We start from the raw sequence: 15,083 nt of genomic DNA on the forward strand, positions 1-15,083 counted from the left end.
AGTAATTGCTGTAACTAAAGACGTTATTTTTTCCCCCCAGGATCCAATGACAAATGTCAAGATCCTTCTCCCTACTTTTGCCATAAAGATACCTAACAATTGATGCTATTAAGTTAAAAAGACTTTTTTTAAGGACAACTACTCTACCAGGAATTTTATCATTGCCTTTGCCAAGTTTCCTGGTCTGCCAATAACTCTTGTTAAAAAACTAAAAATCATTGTATTCGATAGCTGCATACCTGTGTTGTTGTGCTTTCTCAGTCCTATAGATAAGTTTCATGATATTATTTTACTTTTAAAAATGCTGCTTCTTCCTGTTTATTGTATCTCACCACACCATACCGCGGATGCGAGGCCTGCTGCTGGCCATCTTTCCAACATGTGCGTCCACACAGACCTGTATAAACAATGCATATCACACTAATTCAACACACATTTAATGAGAGCAGTGGTTGGCACATAGGAGGCATTCACAGATATTTATTGAATGAATAAGAACCAGCCACACCTTCCGGTTCGTACTAGGTGCTACCAGCTAGGTGGTAGGAAGTGGGGGAGGAGACAAAGCCCTGTATCAGGTAGGGTCTGCCCTCCAAGGGTTAAGAGTGGCCAAGCGTAGGATGTACATAGATTAACCATAGTTGAATGTTAGAATCATTAAGTGCCAAAGAATCTCTATGAGCAGGAGGCAGAACTCACTGGGGCTGTAGAGGAGATATGGGGGTGGGGAGAGCTGGAAGGAGGAAAGGTAAACATCACACTTCTGGATTTTCCCTCAGATTAGGGGTAGCTCTGGCCCCAGACTGAGACTCATGAATGTGGAAGGACCCTCCTCATGTCAGTCGCTGAAATTGTGCACATGCTACTTTTTTTTTTGGAGGGGGAGAGGGGAATTGGCTGACAACTTCCCTTCATCATGGATGACTAATCCAAAAGTGCATTAGCTCACTTTGCAAATATGAATATTATAGTACAAATATGAATATTATATATTATATATATTATAATATTATATATATAACCAGTAGCATTCAAGGAGAAGTGAGTTGAAATGACCACTATGTTATCCAAAATACAAAGTAAAGTAATTTTACGGTAAGACATTTAAAACAAGGAAGGCCTCATTGCAGAGCAATAGCGATACAAAGCATTTACAATGAACGGGACGTGCAGATCCTCCTTCTGTTTGTTTTGAGTGCGTCGTGGCTTCCACCGAGGCAGACTGTGCTGCTGCCAACAGCACAGCGCCTCCCCCGAGCCGGCGGGCTCTTCGGGGTGCACGCACGTCTGCCCCCCGCCCCCTGAAAAGGAAAGTTCGCCCCGGACGCCCGGGGTGTGCGCGCCGGGCTCGGAGAGGGAAAGTAACCCGAGTCGCCCGTTTCGGGCGGACCCGCCCCCGCCCCCGAGTTTCGCTGGGCCGGGCCCCGCCTCCTCTTTTATTCCTGGAGCTGCGACCGGAGCTGCAACTTTGTAACCCGAGCGCCGGCTCCGCTCGCCTCCCAGCCCCGGGGCGGCCGGAGGGAGGCGCGGGCGGGGGGACCTGCGGCGGGAAGCTCGCGGCCGCGGCGCACGCGGAGCGGGGCCGGAGAGCACGCCGCGCGGAGGAGGAGCCGGAGCCGGAGCCGGAGCCGGAGCCGGAGCGGGAGCCGAGCCGAGCGCGCGGCCCGGGAACCGCGGGCAGGAGCCCCGGCCGTGGGCGCAGAGGGTCGGCGGGGGGCAGCCGGCCGGGAGGGCCCCGCGCCGAGGAGAGGACAGCGGGCCTGGGGTCGCCGTCCCGCGTCCCCGCAGCGGCGATCGCCCGGGAGCAGCAGCTGTCTGGCTCGGAGGAGCGGCTGGACGGCGGCAGCTTGAGCGGCAGCCGCGGTCGGTCCCGGGGCCGGGAGAGGGCCGCGCCGGCCGGCGGGGCCGCGCCGGGATGACCCGCTGACCGCGGCCATGCAGCCTTGACGGGGCGCAGGGACGCGGCGGGGCGCGCCCTCCTGGTGGGACAGCGGGGCCGCGGACGCGGGCAGCAGGACTTCACCGCCCACTCCGGCCCCGCGGGGAGCGAGACTCTGACCATGGAACCCGTGACCAAGTGGAGCCCCAAACAAGTGGTGGACTGGACGAGAGGTGAGCGGGCGGAGGGGCCCGGGGTCTCCAGCCGCGGGGATGGGACGGGCGGGGAGCCGGCGTCGGGGGTGCGCAGCCCTTCTGGCCAGCGAGATGCGTGGAGAGCGCCGCGCGGTGACCGTGCGAACTTCCTTCTCCAGGGGGGCCCGTGCGCCCCTAGCTCTTGCGTGGGGGTTACGGTCGTGGCGAGCCGAGGGGAGCCCTCGCTTGAAGCCAGGGAGGAGGGATGGCCTTTCCCCGGAGGGTGAGCGTGGGGGCGCCCTCGCTGCCCTGCCTGGATGCGGAGCCCCGCGTCCCCGCCGCCCGTCCCGGAGCGCGAGGCACAAGGCGCCTTTGTGTGGGTGACCCCCCCCCCCCCGCACCCCGTCCCCGCCGCTGCCGGGCGGGCGCAGGCCTGGCGGGCGGCGGGACGGGCGGCGGGAGCTCCGCCGCTGCAGCCTCTGTTTTGGTTGGAGGAGCGAGGGCGGCGCAGGAGCCAACGCCGGGGCTTCGGCGCCGCCGAGAAACCCGGAGCCGGACTCCCCGGGACGCGGTAACTTTTGCCCCGGGTGCAGGCGCCGGGACCCCGGGGGCGCTGCGTGTTCAGGCCTCAGTGACACCCTGGGGAGAAGAAATGGGTGTGAGCCAGCACCCCAGTTGCGCTGTGTTGGGGATGGGGGGCAGAGGTGGGATGGGGAGGCGACGGGGGGATGGAACCGGGGAGAAGCTTGTACTCTGAGCTGTCGCGCGTACTTTTTTTTGACTTTCCCAAGATTTCCAGGAAAAGGGGGTAGAGGTGTCTCAGGCCTCTGGACTCTTCCAAGAGAACAAGCTCAACCAGTGTTTTCATGGGTCCCTTACGGCTCTCCTCCGTCCCCGTTACCTCCCCCCCCTGCCCCCCCCAGCTCAGCATCTCTGTTTCAAGCCACTGCTTTCCCCCCCTTTCTTCTACCTGCTCTTCCAGGCCAGGAATGATGTCCTTTCCCCATACTAATAACTGCAAGTGTGTAGCGCTTTGCAGTTTGCTAAGAGCCCTAGACTCTCTGCTGTTGCCCTTGGCCATGTCAGTCAGCCTGTGAGGTGGTAGCCTGGTCAGAGGAGGTCACCTTTCCGACCGCCTCACCGAGGCTGGGGCGTCAGGAACAGCTTGTGCGCATCCCCTTCCTCCTGCCCGCGGTGGAGGGTGGATGGAGACCCCGTGGGGTGGGATGTCTGGGAGGTGTCCGTCCGTTTCCTGCTCCTGTGGGAAAGGGGAGGGATACACTCTCCCCCGAGAAGAGGTTTGTCCAGCGGCCAAAAACACCTGGGCTCTTACTTAAGAACAAAGACGAAAACAGCAAATACTTGTACATTGGGTAAAAAGTAAATAGCAGTTGTCAGGGCTGGGTACCAGCCATTAGTTAAAATACCCAGAGCCTGTTGTGAATTGGGGTTTGTTCCCCATCCAGCCACCTGCCCAGACTGAGCTGGCCGATCTCTGTTACCTGTAAGTCCGCCCTAGAGGCAGCCTAGGAAACTGATGATTTCGGCAGTCTTTGGATCTGAGCGCTGCTCTATCCAGTATGGCAGCCGGTAGCCACACGGGGCTGTTGAGCCCTTGACATGTGGCTGGTCCGAGTTGTGACATTCTGTAATCGTAAAGAGCACATGGCATGGGCATGGGCATGTAGACTATCCCGTTGGTAGTTCTGAAGAGTTATTACATGTTGAAGGGATAGTATTTTCGAAACATTGGCTTAAATACAATGCATTACTGAAACGAACTTCACCTGTTCATTTTTACCTTCTTAAATGGGGCGCCTGACCATTACCCAGGTGGCTCCCGTTTGTGGCTTCCATTCTGCTGCTCAGCACTGCTCCCCAGGAGGGGAAGGGTTACAGCTGACCACGCCGGTTTCTCGGAGCCGCCGCCAGCCTCCTTGATAATGCACAGCCAGAAAAATGCTAGCAGGCAACCAGGAAGATTATGGAGTCAGATCTTCACACCCTCAAGATTGGTCTTGTTTTTTTTGTTGTTGTTGTTCCTCTTGGGATTGGGAGAGAAGTGTAAATTCACATCCTGTTGTGTTTGTTTAGCATCTGAAAGGAAGAGCATGTTAAAGTGATTTTGGAGTCCAGCTGCCTTGATGTTAGGACTTGGAGAAACTTTCATCCGGGGAAAGTTTCCCCGCTGACCTGAGAGTGATTGTGGGTGCCTGGAGCACTGGAGACTGATTAGGTCACATACCTGTGGTTAGCACGTGGCAACTTTATACAGAATGCCTGTGCCCCTTTGGACCCTTAAGCACAACCTTATAGACTGACCTCCAGACTTTCTGGGATAGAATCTAGGAAAGGGAAAAGGAGCAAGTATGTGGCTGACGCTTAGATGGCAAGAGGCTGCATGCTCCCACATTGCGCGGCACATGTCTTGAGTATTTCTCCCGGTAGTGATGTGAAAGTATTGGCTTTTTAATGGACTATTGATGTATGCAAACGCGTTTGCGTATAGGACTATGTTTAGCGGTCTTTGCCAACCTCTCTACCCAACCCCCATTTTATAAATACATGCTACTGATAAGCAGCTCCTCCTGTAGACTTTGCCACTCCCGGTATCGCATGATTCCGTGGCTGCGGCGGGTCTGGGCCCGTAGAAGGCTTTGGATTCAGCAGTATCTAAACCCCGCCGCAGCCTGCGGCCTGTGCTCAGATTGAGGTCGTTAGGCAGGTACATGCATTAGGAAGAAGGTTGATGTCTGCAGAATGAATCAAGTCGTCTGTTTTTTATGATTGTTATTTGTATTAATCTTAGCCATACTGCCACCAATTTATCATCACAGTATATCCTCACTAAATATTAGGATGTGTCAGGCACAGGTCTGAGCACTGTAAGGATTGGTTCATCTCATGTGCATAAGCACTTGAGCTGGGAACGATGATTTCCACTTTGCAGTTGAGGAGACTGAGGCACAGAAAGGTTAAGGACCTCGGCCGATGTCACGTAGCTGGGGAGTGACAGAGCAGAGCTTGACCCCAGGCGGTTTGGCTTCATGCCATCTTCTCAGGAGGTCTGGCCAGGGGACTCTGGATCTTCCCCGACTGATGACTAGACCTTCAGGATTCCCACGATGTGAGGTACTGATACCGTGTGTTAGGAGGAGAGTTGTCCGGTGTGTGTGTGTGTGTGTGTGTGTGTCTTATCCACGTATTTTGTATATGTCAGGAAAGCTAGTTGTAAATCAAATTAATTCATAGTTCATGGCACCTTGCCTTTCAAATAGTTCAGTAAAGTTCTCTTCATCGTAATAATTGGAAAACATTCCCTGAAGCATTTATTATGTGTCAGACACTGGGTGAAGTGCTTTATTTAGACTTCGTTTAATCCTCAGAAAACCCAGCGAGGTGCATGAACCGTTATGTGCCCATATTAAAGACGAGGGAGGGAGGGAGAGAGAGAGAGGGAGAGAGAGAATTTGCTCAGGGCCCCATATTTATACTAGTAAGTGCCGTTGCTCTTAAATACCCTCCTCCCTTGTCACTTCATCACATGGCCTGTACCGGGCAGTGGTTTAGTGGTGAGAGTGTGGGCTCTGGAATGAGACTCTGGGTTCATACCCCAGTTCCACTCCTGACTGAGCTCTCAATACACCACCACTCCTTGTTCTTATTGCTTCCTCTCCGCTTTGCCCGTTAGCCAGGTCAGTCATAAGGTTGAGTCCTGCCATCAGGGGCACCAGTCAATGCCAGGAGGTTTCCCTGCCATGTGCCCCTCAGAGGACCCAGGCCAGGACTTGCGCTGGTCAGGAAGGGTCTTGGTTAGCTGCGTGATAGATGCCTCTCGCCAATCTCATGAACACGCAAAGCATATTTTCTCAACTTTATTCTTTTTTAAAAATACGTTTTTATTTTTTTATGTTTATTTATTTATTTTTAAATATATTTTTATTGATTTCAGAGAGGAAGGGAGAGAGAGAAACATCAATGATGAGAGAGAATCATTGATGGGCTGCCTTCTGCACACCCCCTACTGGGGATCGAGCCTGCAACCTGGGCATGTGCCCTGACCTGGAATTGAACTGTGTGTGACCTCCTGGTTCATAGGTCAGTGCTCAACCACTAAGCCACGCTGGCCAGGCTGATTTTTTTAGAGAGAGAGGAAGGGAAAGGGAGAGAGAGAAACATTGATGAGAGCGAAACATGGGTTGGCTGCTTCCTGCATGCCCCCTCCTGAGGGTGGAGCCTGCAACCCCAGCATGTGCCCTGACCAGGAATTGAACCAGCGACCTCTTGGTGAATGGGACGATGCTCATTCCACTGAGCCACACGGGCCAGGGCTCAACTTTTTTTTGTTATAGTCCCTGGACTTCCAGTGAGCGTAGCATTAGGACTGACTCTCGCTGTTGACAGCGACCCATTGGGCACCTGGTCCATGGCTGGGCACCTGCGTCCCCTGGAGGATTGCTGGAGACGCAGAATCGCAGGCCAGGGCATCAGAGTCTGCATGCTCACCAGATCCCGGTGATCCGTGTGCTCGTTGCAGTTCGAGACACACCGCTTCAGCACGCGGCCGAACACGTCTCACACTTCATTGGTGGGTCCTCTGCCTGATCTGACATGGGCTCAACCGCCCTTATTTAAGTTCTCCAGTGATGCTTGACGTGGCCACTAATGAAAGCAAAAGACAGTCTTCGGGTTAGAGAGCGATCACCAGGGAACCACACACACACACACACACACACACGCACACGCACACGCACACGCATAGGCACACACACACATTTACAAGCACCACCTTGCAATAGCCTCGGGAGATTCTCAGTGACTCCGTGAGATAGTTCCCCTGAGCCTTCTTGCATGTTTCCTGGGATTTGAAGAGTTCTCCTCATCACTTTTTTTTTTTTTAAGACAAGTAGTAAGCAGGGCGTTGCGGAGTGGCCGGTGGACACTGTGGTTGGAATTTGTTCTCAGGATCCTCTGTTGGCCAGTCACACGCTCTGGTCACCTGTCGCTGCATGGTGTACACCACACTTAGCGGGTTCTGGGGGGAGATGTCGTTGTTGATGGGGAATGACACTGAATGTCCTTTGGGGAATAAACAACCAGGAAAGTTTGGGTTGTACCGAGCCGGTGTCTCCGGTCTGTGTCCTTGGAGATTGGGAGGCGACCGCTCTGTGCTCGGGCTCCCCCACGCCTCTCTCCGAGTTCACAGCACTGCGTAGAGCCGTGGGGCCCTCTCTTTCCCGCTCACCTCGTCCGTGTCGCTGCCTCCACGTGTGCCCCTGCTAGCTCCGGGACATTCATGCTCTCTCAGCTTGCCTTCCGGCTCTCCTCTGTTTCGGGAGTTTTCATCACGGGGTAGCCATGCTCTAGGCTTTGGTGAAGAAAGCCAGTGTTACTTCCGTGACCCTTGCCGAGTTTTCCCGTATTTGTTCCCGGTCAGCTTCTCACAAGCCCCAGGGGTGCACAGCGAAGGCACGTCGCCACTGCAGACGAGGAGACGGAGGCGTTCGGACGTTAGGCCGGGAGCCGGGCCAGACGAGGCTGCTGTCCTGTTGTCCGTCCCGCCTGCTTCCTCGGGCCGAGGTGGCTCCACTCAGTTCTCTTCTAGGCACCACGGGTGGGGAAGGGGCGGCTGACTTTGTGTTCCCTGGGGACCCCTTCAGGATTCACACTCCTGGGACGCATGCTTTTTCTTAAGTTTCCTTTTTTATTTATTCTTTTTTTAAAAAAAATTCCACAGCGTAGGCAGGGATTTTTAAAAAATTCTCTACATATTTTGGATCTGACCATTTTGCATTTGTGATCCTGCCAGTCACTTGTTTTTATTGGAGTTGGTTGTGTTATATTGTTATAGAATGCAGCTCAGTAAGGAAATGGACCATTTGACTCCAATTGTTATTTTGAGTGTTCTATCATAATTTTTTGTCTGATACAATGAATATTTCTGGTTGGTGGAACCATACACACACACACACACACACACACACACACACACACACACGCGCATAATACATTTAGCTTTCGTTAGCCACATCTGCAACTTTTATGGCCCCACTTCCCGCTTGCCTTTGATTCTTCACAGCTTCTTCACTTTAACTGCCTTCGGAGAGACTGTCAGGCACTAATAGTGAACAAAACATAGGCTTTGAAATACAATAGAACTGGATTCAAATTCTCTATCTGGCACTAACTGGTTCGGGAGCTTAGGTAAGTAAATTATCTCCTCCAAGCCTTCCTGCAGCTCCTCCTCTGTAAAGCTGGACTGATAATAACTGGCCCACGGGGTTTTAGTTAGAATTAAAGGGTAATATGGGGACAGCACTTCGCATCACGCAGCGGCATCGGCGTGTCACCTTTCACAGGCTTACTAGAAATGTGTGACAGTTCCATCCTCCCCTCTGTGGGGGTATGGGCGGTAAGGTAAGGCAACTCCATCTTCTGTCTTCTCGTTTGATACTTTCCTTGAGGACCTTGTATGTCTTAGAGCAGTGGTCGGCAGACCACGGCTCGCGAGCCACATGCGGCTCTTTGGCCCCCTTGAGTGTGGCTCTTCCACAAAATACCACGTGCGGGCGCGCACGTACAGTGCGATTGAAACTTCGTGGCCCCTGCGCAGAAGTCGGTTTTCGGCTCTCAAAAGAAATTTCCATCGCTGTACTGTTGATATTTGGCTCTGCTGACTCAGGAGTTTGCCGACCACTGTCTTAGAGGAAGGTGGGACCACAGGAAGGTTTAGTGCTGGCTCCCTTGGAAAAGGCTTGAGAGGAACACTTCGGTTGACGACGGCTTCCACCCTGGAGTGAAACAAGGGTATCGTTCACTCAAATCATCCCTGAGGTCACACTGAGCCCAGGACCTGTTCCAGGTGCAGGGGTCCAGCTGGTCCCTGCTGTTATGCGGTAGCTGGCAAACAACAACAGCAACAACACAACAAAGCAGAGGAGCAAGAAAATACCAGCTGTTGACAAACTCAAAGGAGAGCAGAGACGTGAAGGCGAGTGACTGGGACGAGGGAGACTTTTTTGGATGGTGTCATCAGGGACGCTGCTCTGAGAAGGTGGCATGGAGGCATGATGACAGGAAGGAAGCGGCCGTGGGAAAATTGGGGGGGAAGGCACTGTAGGCAGAAAAGCAGGGAGTGCCGAGGCCCTGAGGTGCGACTGGGCTTGGAGTGGTGGAGGGAAGGAAGTGGGGGGAGTCATGGAGAGTAAGGACGGTGGGTGGGGTGGTGGTGGGGTTGAAGACACACACAGAGGGTCATGTAGAGTCTTATCTTGGTCAGGGCCTTATCATGTAGGGCCTTATCTTGGTCAGGCCTTTGCAGTTTTCTCTAGTTGTTTTGGAAAGCAGGGGCATGACTTGATCTGAGTTGCACTTGGGGGCAGAAATGGATCCGGGAGCCCAGCTGGAAGGCACTGTGGGATTCTGGAGATGGTGGGATTCTGGAGATGGTGGGATTCTGGAGATGGTGGTATCCTGGTGGCTCCAGCATTTGAGAATCCAAGGTTTAGGTACAGCTGGTTCATTGGTAGCTTCCCATCCCAGCGATTTTAAAAGGATATTTGAAGTTGGGAGTGATCGATCGCTGTATAAATGTTTTCTTTCCCTGCCAGTGTTCGGAGAGCTCCCTGCGCTCCCCGCATCCCGATTCCTCTCCGGTCTTTTGGAAACCGAGAGCAGCAAATCTGTCTTTTTCGCTTTCACATGCTCTGCTCACGTCCTTGTTCTTTGCTGGCACATTTTGCCGGGAGCTACAGTTTCCGAAGCTGTTTATTCATCTATGAATGGGGTTTTTGTGAAAGTGGACTTAGCCTAGTTTGTTTTCTTTGACATCAAATGGCTGATGGAACAGTTTTTTTAACCTGGGGATCACAAGGGCAAATGCAGTTGTGTTTATTAGAGCAAAACAGTTCCTTAGAATGCAGATCAGTCATTTGGAAAAATAAGAAAGCTTTTTCTATATGAGCACGTAAAAAAATGTTGGGATCAAAGGAAGTGGTAGAGAGATCTGATTTTAAATATTTGGCTCCACTGACAGACTGTAGTAATTTATATATATCGATTTCAGAGAGGAAGGGAGAGGGAGAGAGAGAGAGAGAAACGTCAATGATGAGAGAAATTCATTGATTGGCTGCCTCCTGTACACCTCCTCCTGGGGATTGGGCCCACAACCCAGGCAGGTGCCCTGACCGGGAATCGAACCATGACCCCCTTGTTCATAGTTCAACACTCAACCACTGAGCCATGCCGGCTGGGCAGACCGTCATAATTTTGCTTTAGAAAATAGAGCCACCATACTTTCGGTTGAATAGATGGTATTTTGAGAACTTTTCAACAGGTAAGAGTTGAACACATTTTTACACAGTAGGGAGGAGGAGGTGGCAGGGACTGAAGGTAGGCAGGCTTGGGAAAACCTGGAAGCTCTCACCCTGCACACCTCGTTCCTGCCCCCACCTTCTGGGTGATGTGTCCCAGAGGAAAACCCCCATGAGTTCTCTATCAGCAAAGGCCCCGATTATCACCGTCTGAGTCATGCTTTCCTGAGAGAAACCTTTTTGGTCGAAAGGAAACATTCTATTTCCTATTTTCAGAGATTTGCAGCGGAGGGGAAATCCAGTGCTTTGGGGTTTAGGCGTGGATGTGTGCGTGCCTGCGTGTGCGCGCGCCCGTCTCTCTGTGCTTCCAACTTTAACTTGTGTTCACGGGACAGTCTTGGATGTTCTCAGAGTAATTTTATATTACGTCTTAAGGACTGCCTGGAGTACGATGGTTGCCATAGAGGAAAACTAGTTTCATGTGGAGGGTGGGCCCGCCTTCCAGTGATGTAACACCTGTTGGAGTTGTCAGCACCGTCTTAACGTGGATTCCAACTGGAGTCTGAAACTAACCCAGAGCAGATGACACGGCGGGGCGCAGCATTGGTGAAAGTGACTGACTACCCCGAAGCCTGAAATTGTTTGTAATAAGTGGTTGAAAAAACATACATATTCCTTGCGAGTGAGACGTCTAGAGGCATATGGTATGAAGGGGTTTGGTTACAAGCAGCCCTAGGCCAAGTCGAAGAATCCTCTAAAAAGCTGATTCGTAAAGAAAGACCCCTTTTGGAGGCGGAGAAATTCTTCATTCTTTTTGGGCACTGTCTAATCGGGATACCGAATGAGCAGCTGTAAGTGTACATACGACTGTTGTACCTGCCTCCTGCTATTTGTCAGCTGAGATGCTCACAAGACCCTTTTCCAGCCATACACGTGGTGTCGCCCAACATCTTGTCACTGTCGTGCTTGAACTTACTTTTTTAGCATCAGCATCGCTGGGGACCTTAGGCATGGAAATTCCCGGGCCCCACCCCAGACCCGCAGAATCAGAAACTCTGCTGTCTCCCAAACCCAGGACGCTGTGTTTTACAGCCGTCGCCAACCTTTCGGACCTCATGGGCCACCAGGCAATTCTGGTGCTGGGCAAAATGTATTTATTTATTGTAAAAATATTATCTCTGTTGCTTTCAGAGAGGAAGGGAGGGAGAGAAAGAGAGAAACATCAATGATGAGAGAGAATCCATTGATTGGCTGCCTCCAACTGGGGATGGAGCCACAACTCCGGCATGTGCCCTGACTGGGCATCGAACCGTGACCTCCTGGCTCATAGGTCAATGCCGAACCACTGAGCCACACTGGCCAGGCAAAAATGTAGAGCCACTGGTCTATACCACTCATGCGAAGTGTACAAAAGCAAATGGTGTGGGTTACACTGGCCCCCAAATTCCCATCTACAGTTGGTTTTTAGCTAGTATATAATGACGGGTCAGGAAGAAGTTTTCCGGAGGGATGGTGGTTGTTGGTTTCAGTGGGTGAGGTAATGCACCTGGGTCTGTAAGTGCCCTTCCATAGAGTGGGCAGGGAAGAGTTAAAGCTGTTATCCTCAGGGGCTCCACCCCAGGCCCTGGGGTCCTTGTTGCTCTGTGAGGGCTCAGCCCCAGGAAAACACGGGGAGGGGAGGAGGGTTTCAGGGCTGTTTAGGTTTTGTGTGGAATTTCCAGACCTAACAGAGGAGCAGAGTGTCAACCCCTCTTCCCATTCCACTAGGAGAGCGTGGATAATTCTCTGTCACTTAGCACTCAGGTGTTGGCTTTGAACAGTGCAAGCAGATACAAAGAGAAGTGCGGGAAAGAAAAAGCAGAAAAGGGAAATACTCAGAGCGGCAAACAGGTTACAGCTCCAAGTAAAACGCTCTCTTGTCTTAGGACATGGACAAGGGGTCAGGGCCGATGGAGTTGGGGAGCTGTCTGCAGTTGACAAAGGCGAAGGGAGTCAGACTAAAATAAAAAGAGATACTTACAGGAGTAAAGGCTGAAGACCAGGAATGGCCCTGAGACTTGCCACAAGAGTTGCAAACTCAGATGCCTACAGGGGCCAGGCAGGCAACGTCAGAAATTGAACTGTGGGGGGTATGTGAGGCAATAAAGAGTGGTGGAGACTGTGGCAAATACAAAGACACATTTATTGCTCATTTTCTGCTGACTATGCACCTAAAATCTTTCCTGGTATCTAGGTCTTCTGATTTATGTTTTCAAATAAAGCTGGAAACCTGGATTTTTATGTAACACTTTCCAGTTTTTAGAAAACTGTCCATAGTTTGTTTGTTTGTTTGTTTTGCATTGGAAAAACAAAATATATCTGTCGGGCCAGTTCTCTCTGTGGACAGCTGTGATCAGATGTTAATTGTCCAAGTGAGAAACATATACCTATGAGATGTGAATACAATGAATTATATAGTCGTTCATCGACTATTTAGTAAATCTGTTTACTACTATAATTTCATTTTGCTGCTTAACTAATTCCGTTATTTCTAAAATTGCAATATGTAACTCCATGCAGGTATTGTTGAGCCAGAAATACACATCTACATTGATGAACACAGCAGACCATTGCAAGTTACCCTTCAGTGTGAAAACAGGAATTTTCAGGTGGTCCGGGAGCCACAGTTTGAGAGCCACTGTGGGGAGTGGGGCGGGGTGAGTGGAGGCTGAAAGACCAGCTCTAGGAGGCATTTGGGGTGGACTCTCGGTGGGAGTTGAAGAGGCCCGCGCTACCGCAGAGGCCTTGAGAAAGAGGGGAGGGAGGAAGTGCTGCGGGAGGCATGGCGAGGTCTGAATGTGGGAGTGGTGAGAAGGGGCCTGATGTCCAGGTTTTGTGCCCCAGGGCCTTTGCACCGCAGTGGCATTAAAAAATGTGTTGACTTCTGAGAGGAGCTGCTTTGTGGGTTCAAGAGTGGGCACACGATCCCAACCCCAGAAGCCATTCTGGTTGGGAGATGATACACCTGGCACGGTCCCAACATCTTGCCTGGTTTAAACACCTTAAAAAACCAGCCTTTTTAGAGAGTGCCCGCTCTCATCGCAGCACTAGAATAGTCTCATGTTAATGAAGTGTAAATATCATGCCGTTTCGCACATGAAATGTGTTAAAATAGGATAGTGCTAGCTGACATTCAGGTCCTCGCACTGGAGTGTGAGATGATGCAATATACAAGAATATGACACCCCGACACTTTCTTTGTACAGCGCTTTCTAAGCCGCAGAACACAAAGCAAACGAGAGAGGATTAGGACAGCCTTTCGTGGGGACCGCAGATCAGTGTTACAAATGCACTCTGCATCTTGGAGTCATCGCCGAAGTCTTAGCCGGATAAGCAGTCTGGCTGCAGCTGCTCTGTGGGTGGGGGAACCGGTCCCTGAGATTAGTGCCTCCTTTGGGTTCCAAAGCAAGTAGAAGGCCTGACCAGACTAGCGCCAAGGACGTGTAGGGCTCTTGAAGGGCCTGACAGGACATTCCATACTTGAGCCATTTAGGTGGAAAAAGATTTGTTCTGCCTGGGTCCAAAACCTTGGAAGAATTCCTGGATGCTGTTGATTTACTTTCTTTGTTAAGATTTATCTGAAATATTTAGAGCGCCATGAAATCACATATAAATAATGTCTCTAGCCCAGAGGTGGAAGCCAGTTGTTAGCAGGAAAATGGGTGCAAATAGAGATAAACCGATCAACTCTAAATAGAAGTCATCAAAAAGTATTCGCTGAGCACCGGTCACTTGTAACGTCTCTTCCAGGTGCAGTGCACGGAAGGGTCCCTGTGCCTTCTGTCGAGTGGAGTGCACCGACAAGGCCACAGTCACTTAAGCTACAGGGCATCCTCGGAGTGCAGAGGAGGAGTATTGAACTCCGATTTGAACGAGCGCAGCCTGGAGGGCTTCTCGAAGGAAGTGCCATCCACATTGAGACCTGTAGGACGAGCAGGAGATAGTCAGGTGTAGAGTGGGGGAAATAAAATATTTGTCAGAAAACTGGCAGGCAAGGGAGAGCATGGCATTGAGGAGCCACCGAACAAACCTGATTGTGCTAAATCTGCCGTGAGGTGAAGTGGACAGAGAGGAGGCCGGAGGAGCGGGGAGTGGGGAGGAGGCCAGAGTGCCTCTCTTTATGGCACGTTGCATTGTCCTGGGTTTTAGACCCCCAGTGAACTAGTCACTCGTAGGCAGGGGCACCTCTGAATCTCGAGGAGACGTGTCGGTGAAAGACTCTGCAGAAGTTAACCTGACTTCCTGAGAATTCGCTTCCTTTGATCTGTGAAATGTGACACTGATTGGACTTCCCGCATCAGGAAACATAAAAACTTCATTAAAAAAAAAGAAGGAACTTCTGAAACATGGACTTGAGTCAAAAAGGAGAAGGGAGTCGGGCTGCCTGGCAGTGGGGGACGGAGTGGGCAGTGAGGGATGGAGAGGAACAGCCGGGACAGAGGAAGGGAGTGTTACGGGGTGGAGGTCACACCTTGAGCTGTGGGTGTTCCGTGTGTTATCACCTGTAATCTGCAGCCGGTGGCTGATTAATGATTAATCACTGTTTCTAGCTCAGCTAGAATGTTGTCTTTATGTGCTGAGAGCCTTCACTCCGTGGGGTGAGCCAGAGTGGAGCATCGCACGTGTAGAAACGTGTTCGTTAGAAGTGGGCAGAATTAT

General features: G+C 51.6%; 1 protein-coding gene across 2 annotated transcripts in view; it reads left to right on the forward strand.

Moving 5' to 3' along the window:
* Positions 1 to 1,453: 1,453 nt before the first annotated feature.
* CNKSR3 (CNKSR family member 3) overlaps positions 1,454 to 15,083 on the forward strand; it is a 73,132-nt gene continuing 59,502 nt past the window's right edge. Inside the window, exon 1 of one of the 2 annotated variants that reach the window (XM_079779711.1) lies at positions 1,454 to 2,112. In XM_079779711.1, coding sequence (XP_079635837.1) covers positions 2,061 to 2,112 — 52 coding nt within the window. In that variant the 5' untranslated portion in view covers positions 1,454 to 2,060. The remainder of the gene's footprint in view (positions 2,113 to 15,083) is intronic. The other variant, XM_079779710.1, reaches the window with a different exon arrangement.

The sequence above is a fragment of the Cnephaeus nilssonii genome (assembly GCF_951640355.1).
Source record: "Cnephaeus nilssonii genome assembly, chromosome: 9".
NCBI lineage: Eukaryota > Metazoa > Chordata > Mammalia > Chiroptera > Vespertilionidae > Cnephaeus > Cnephaeus nilssonii.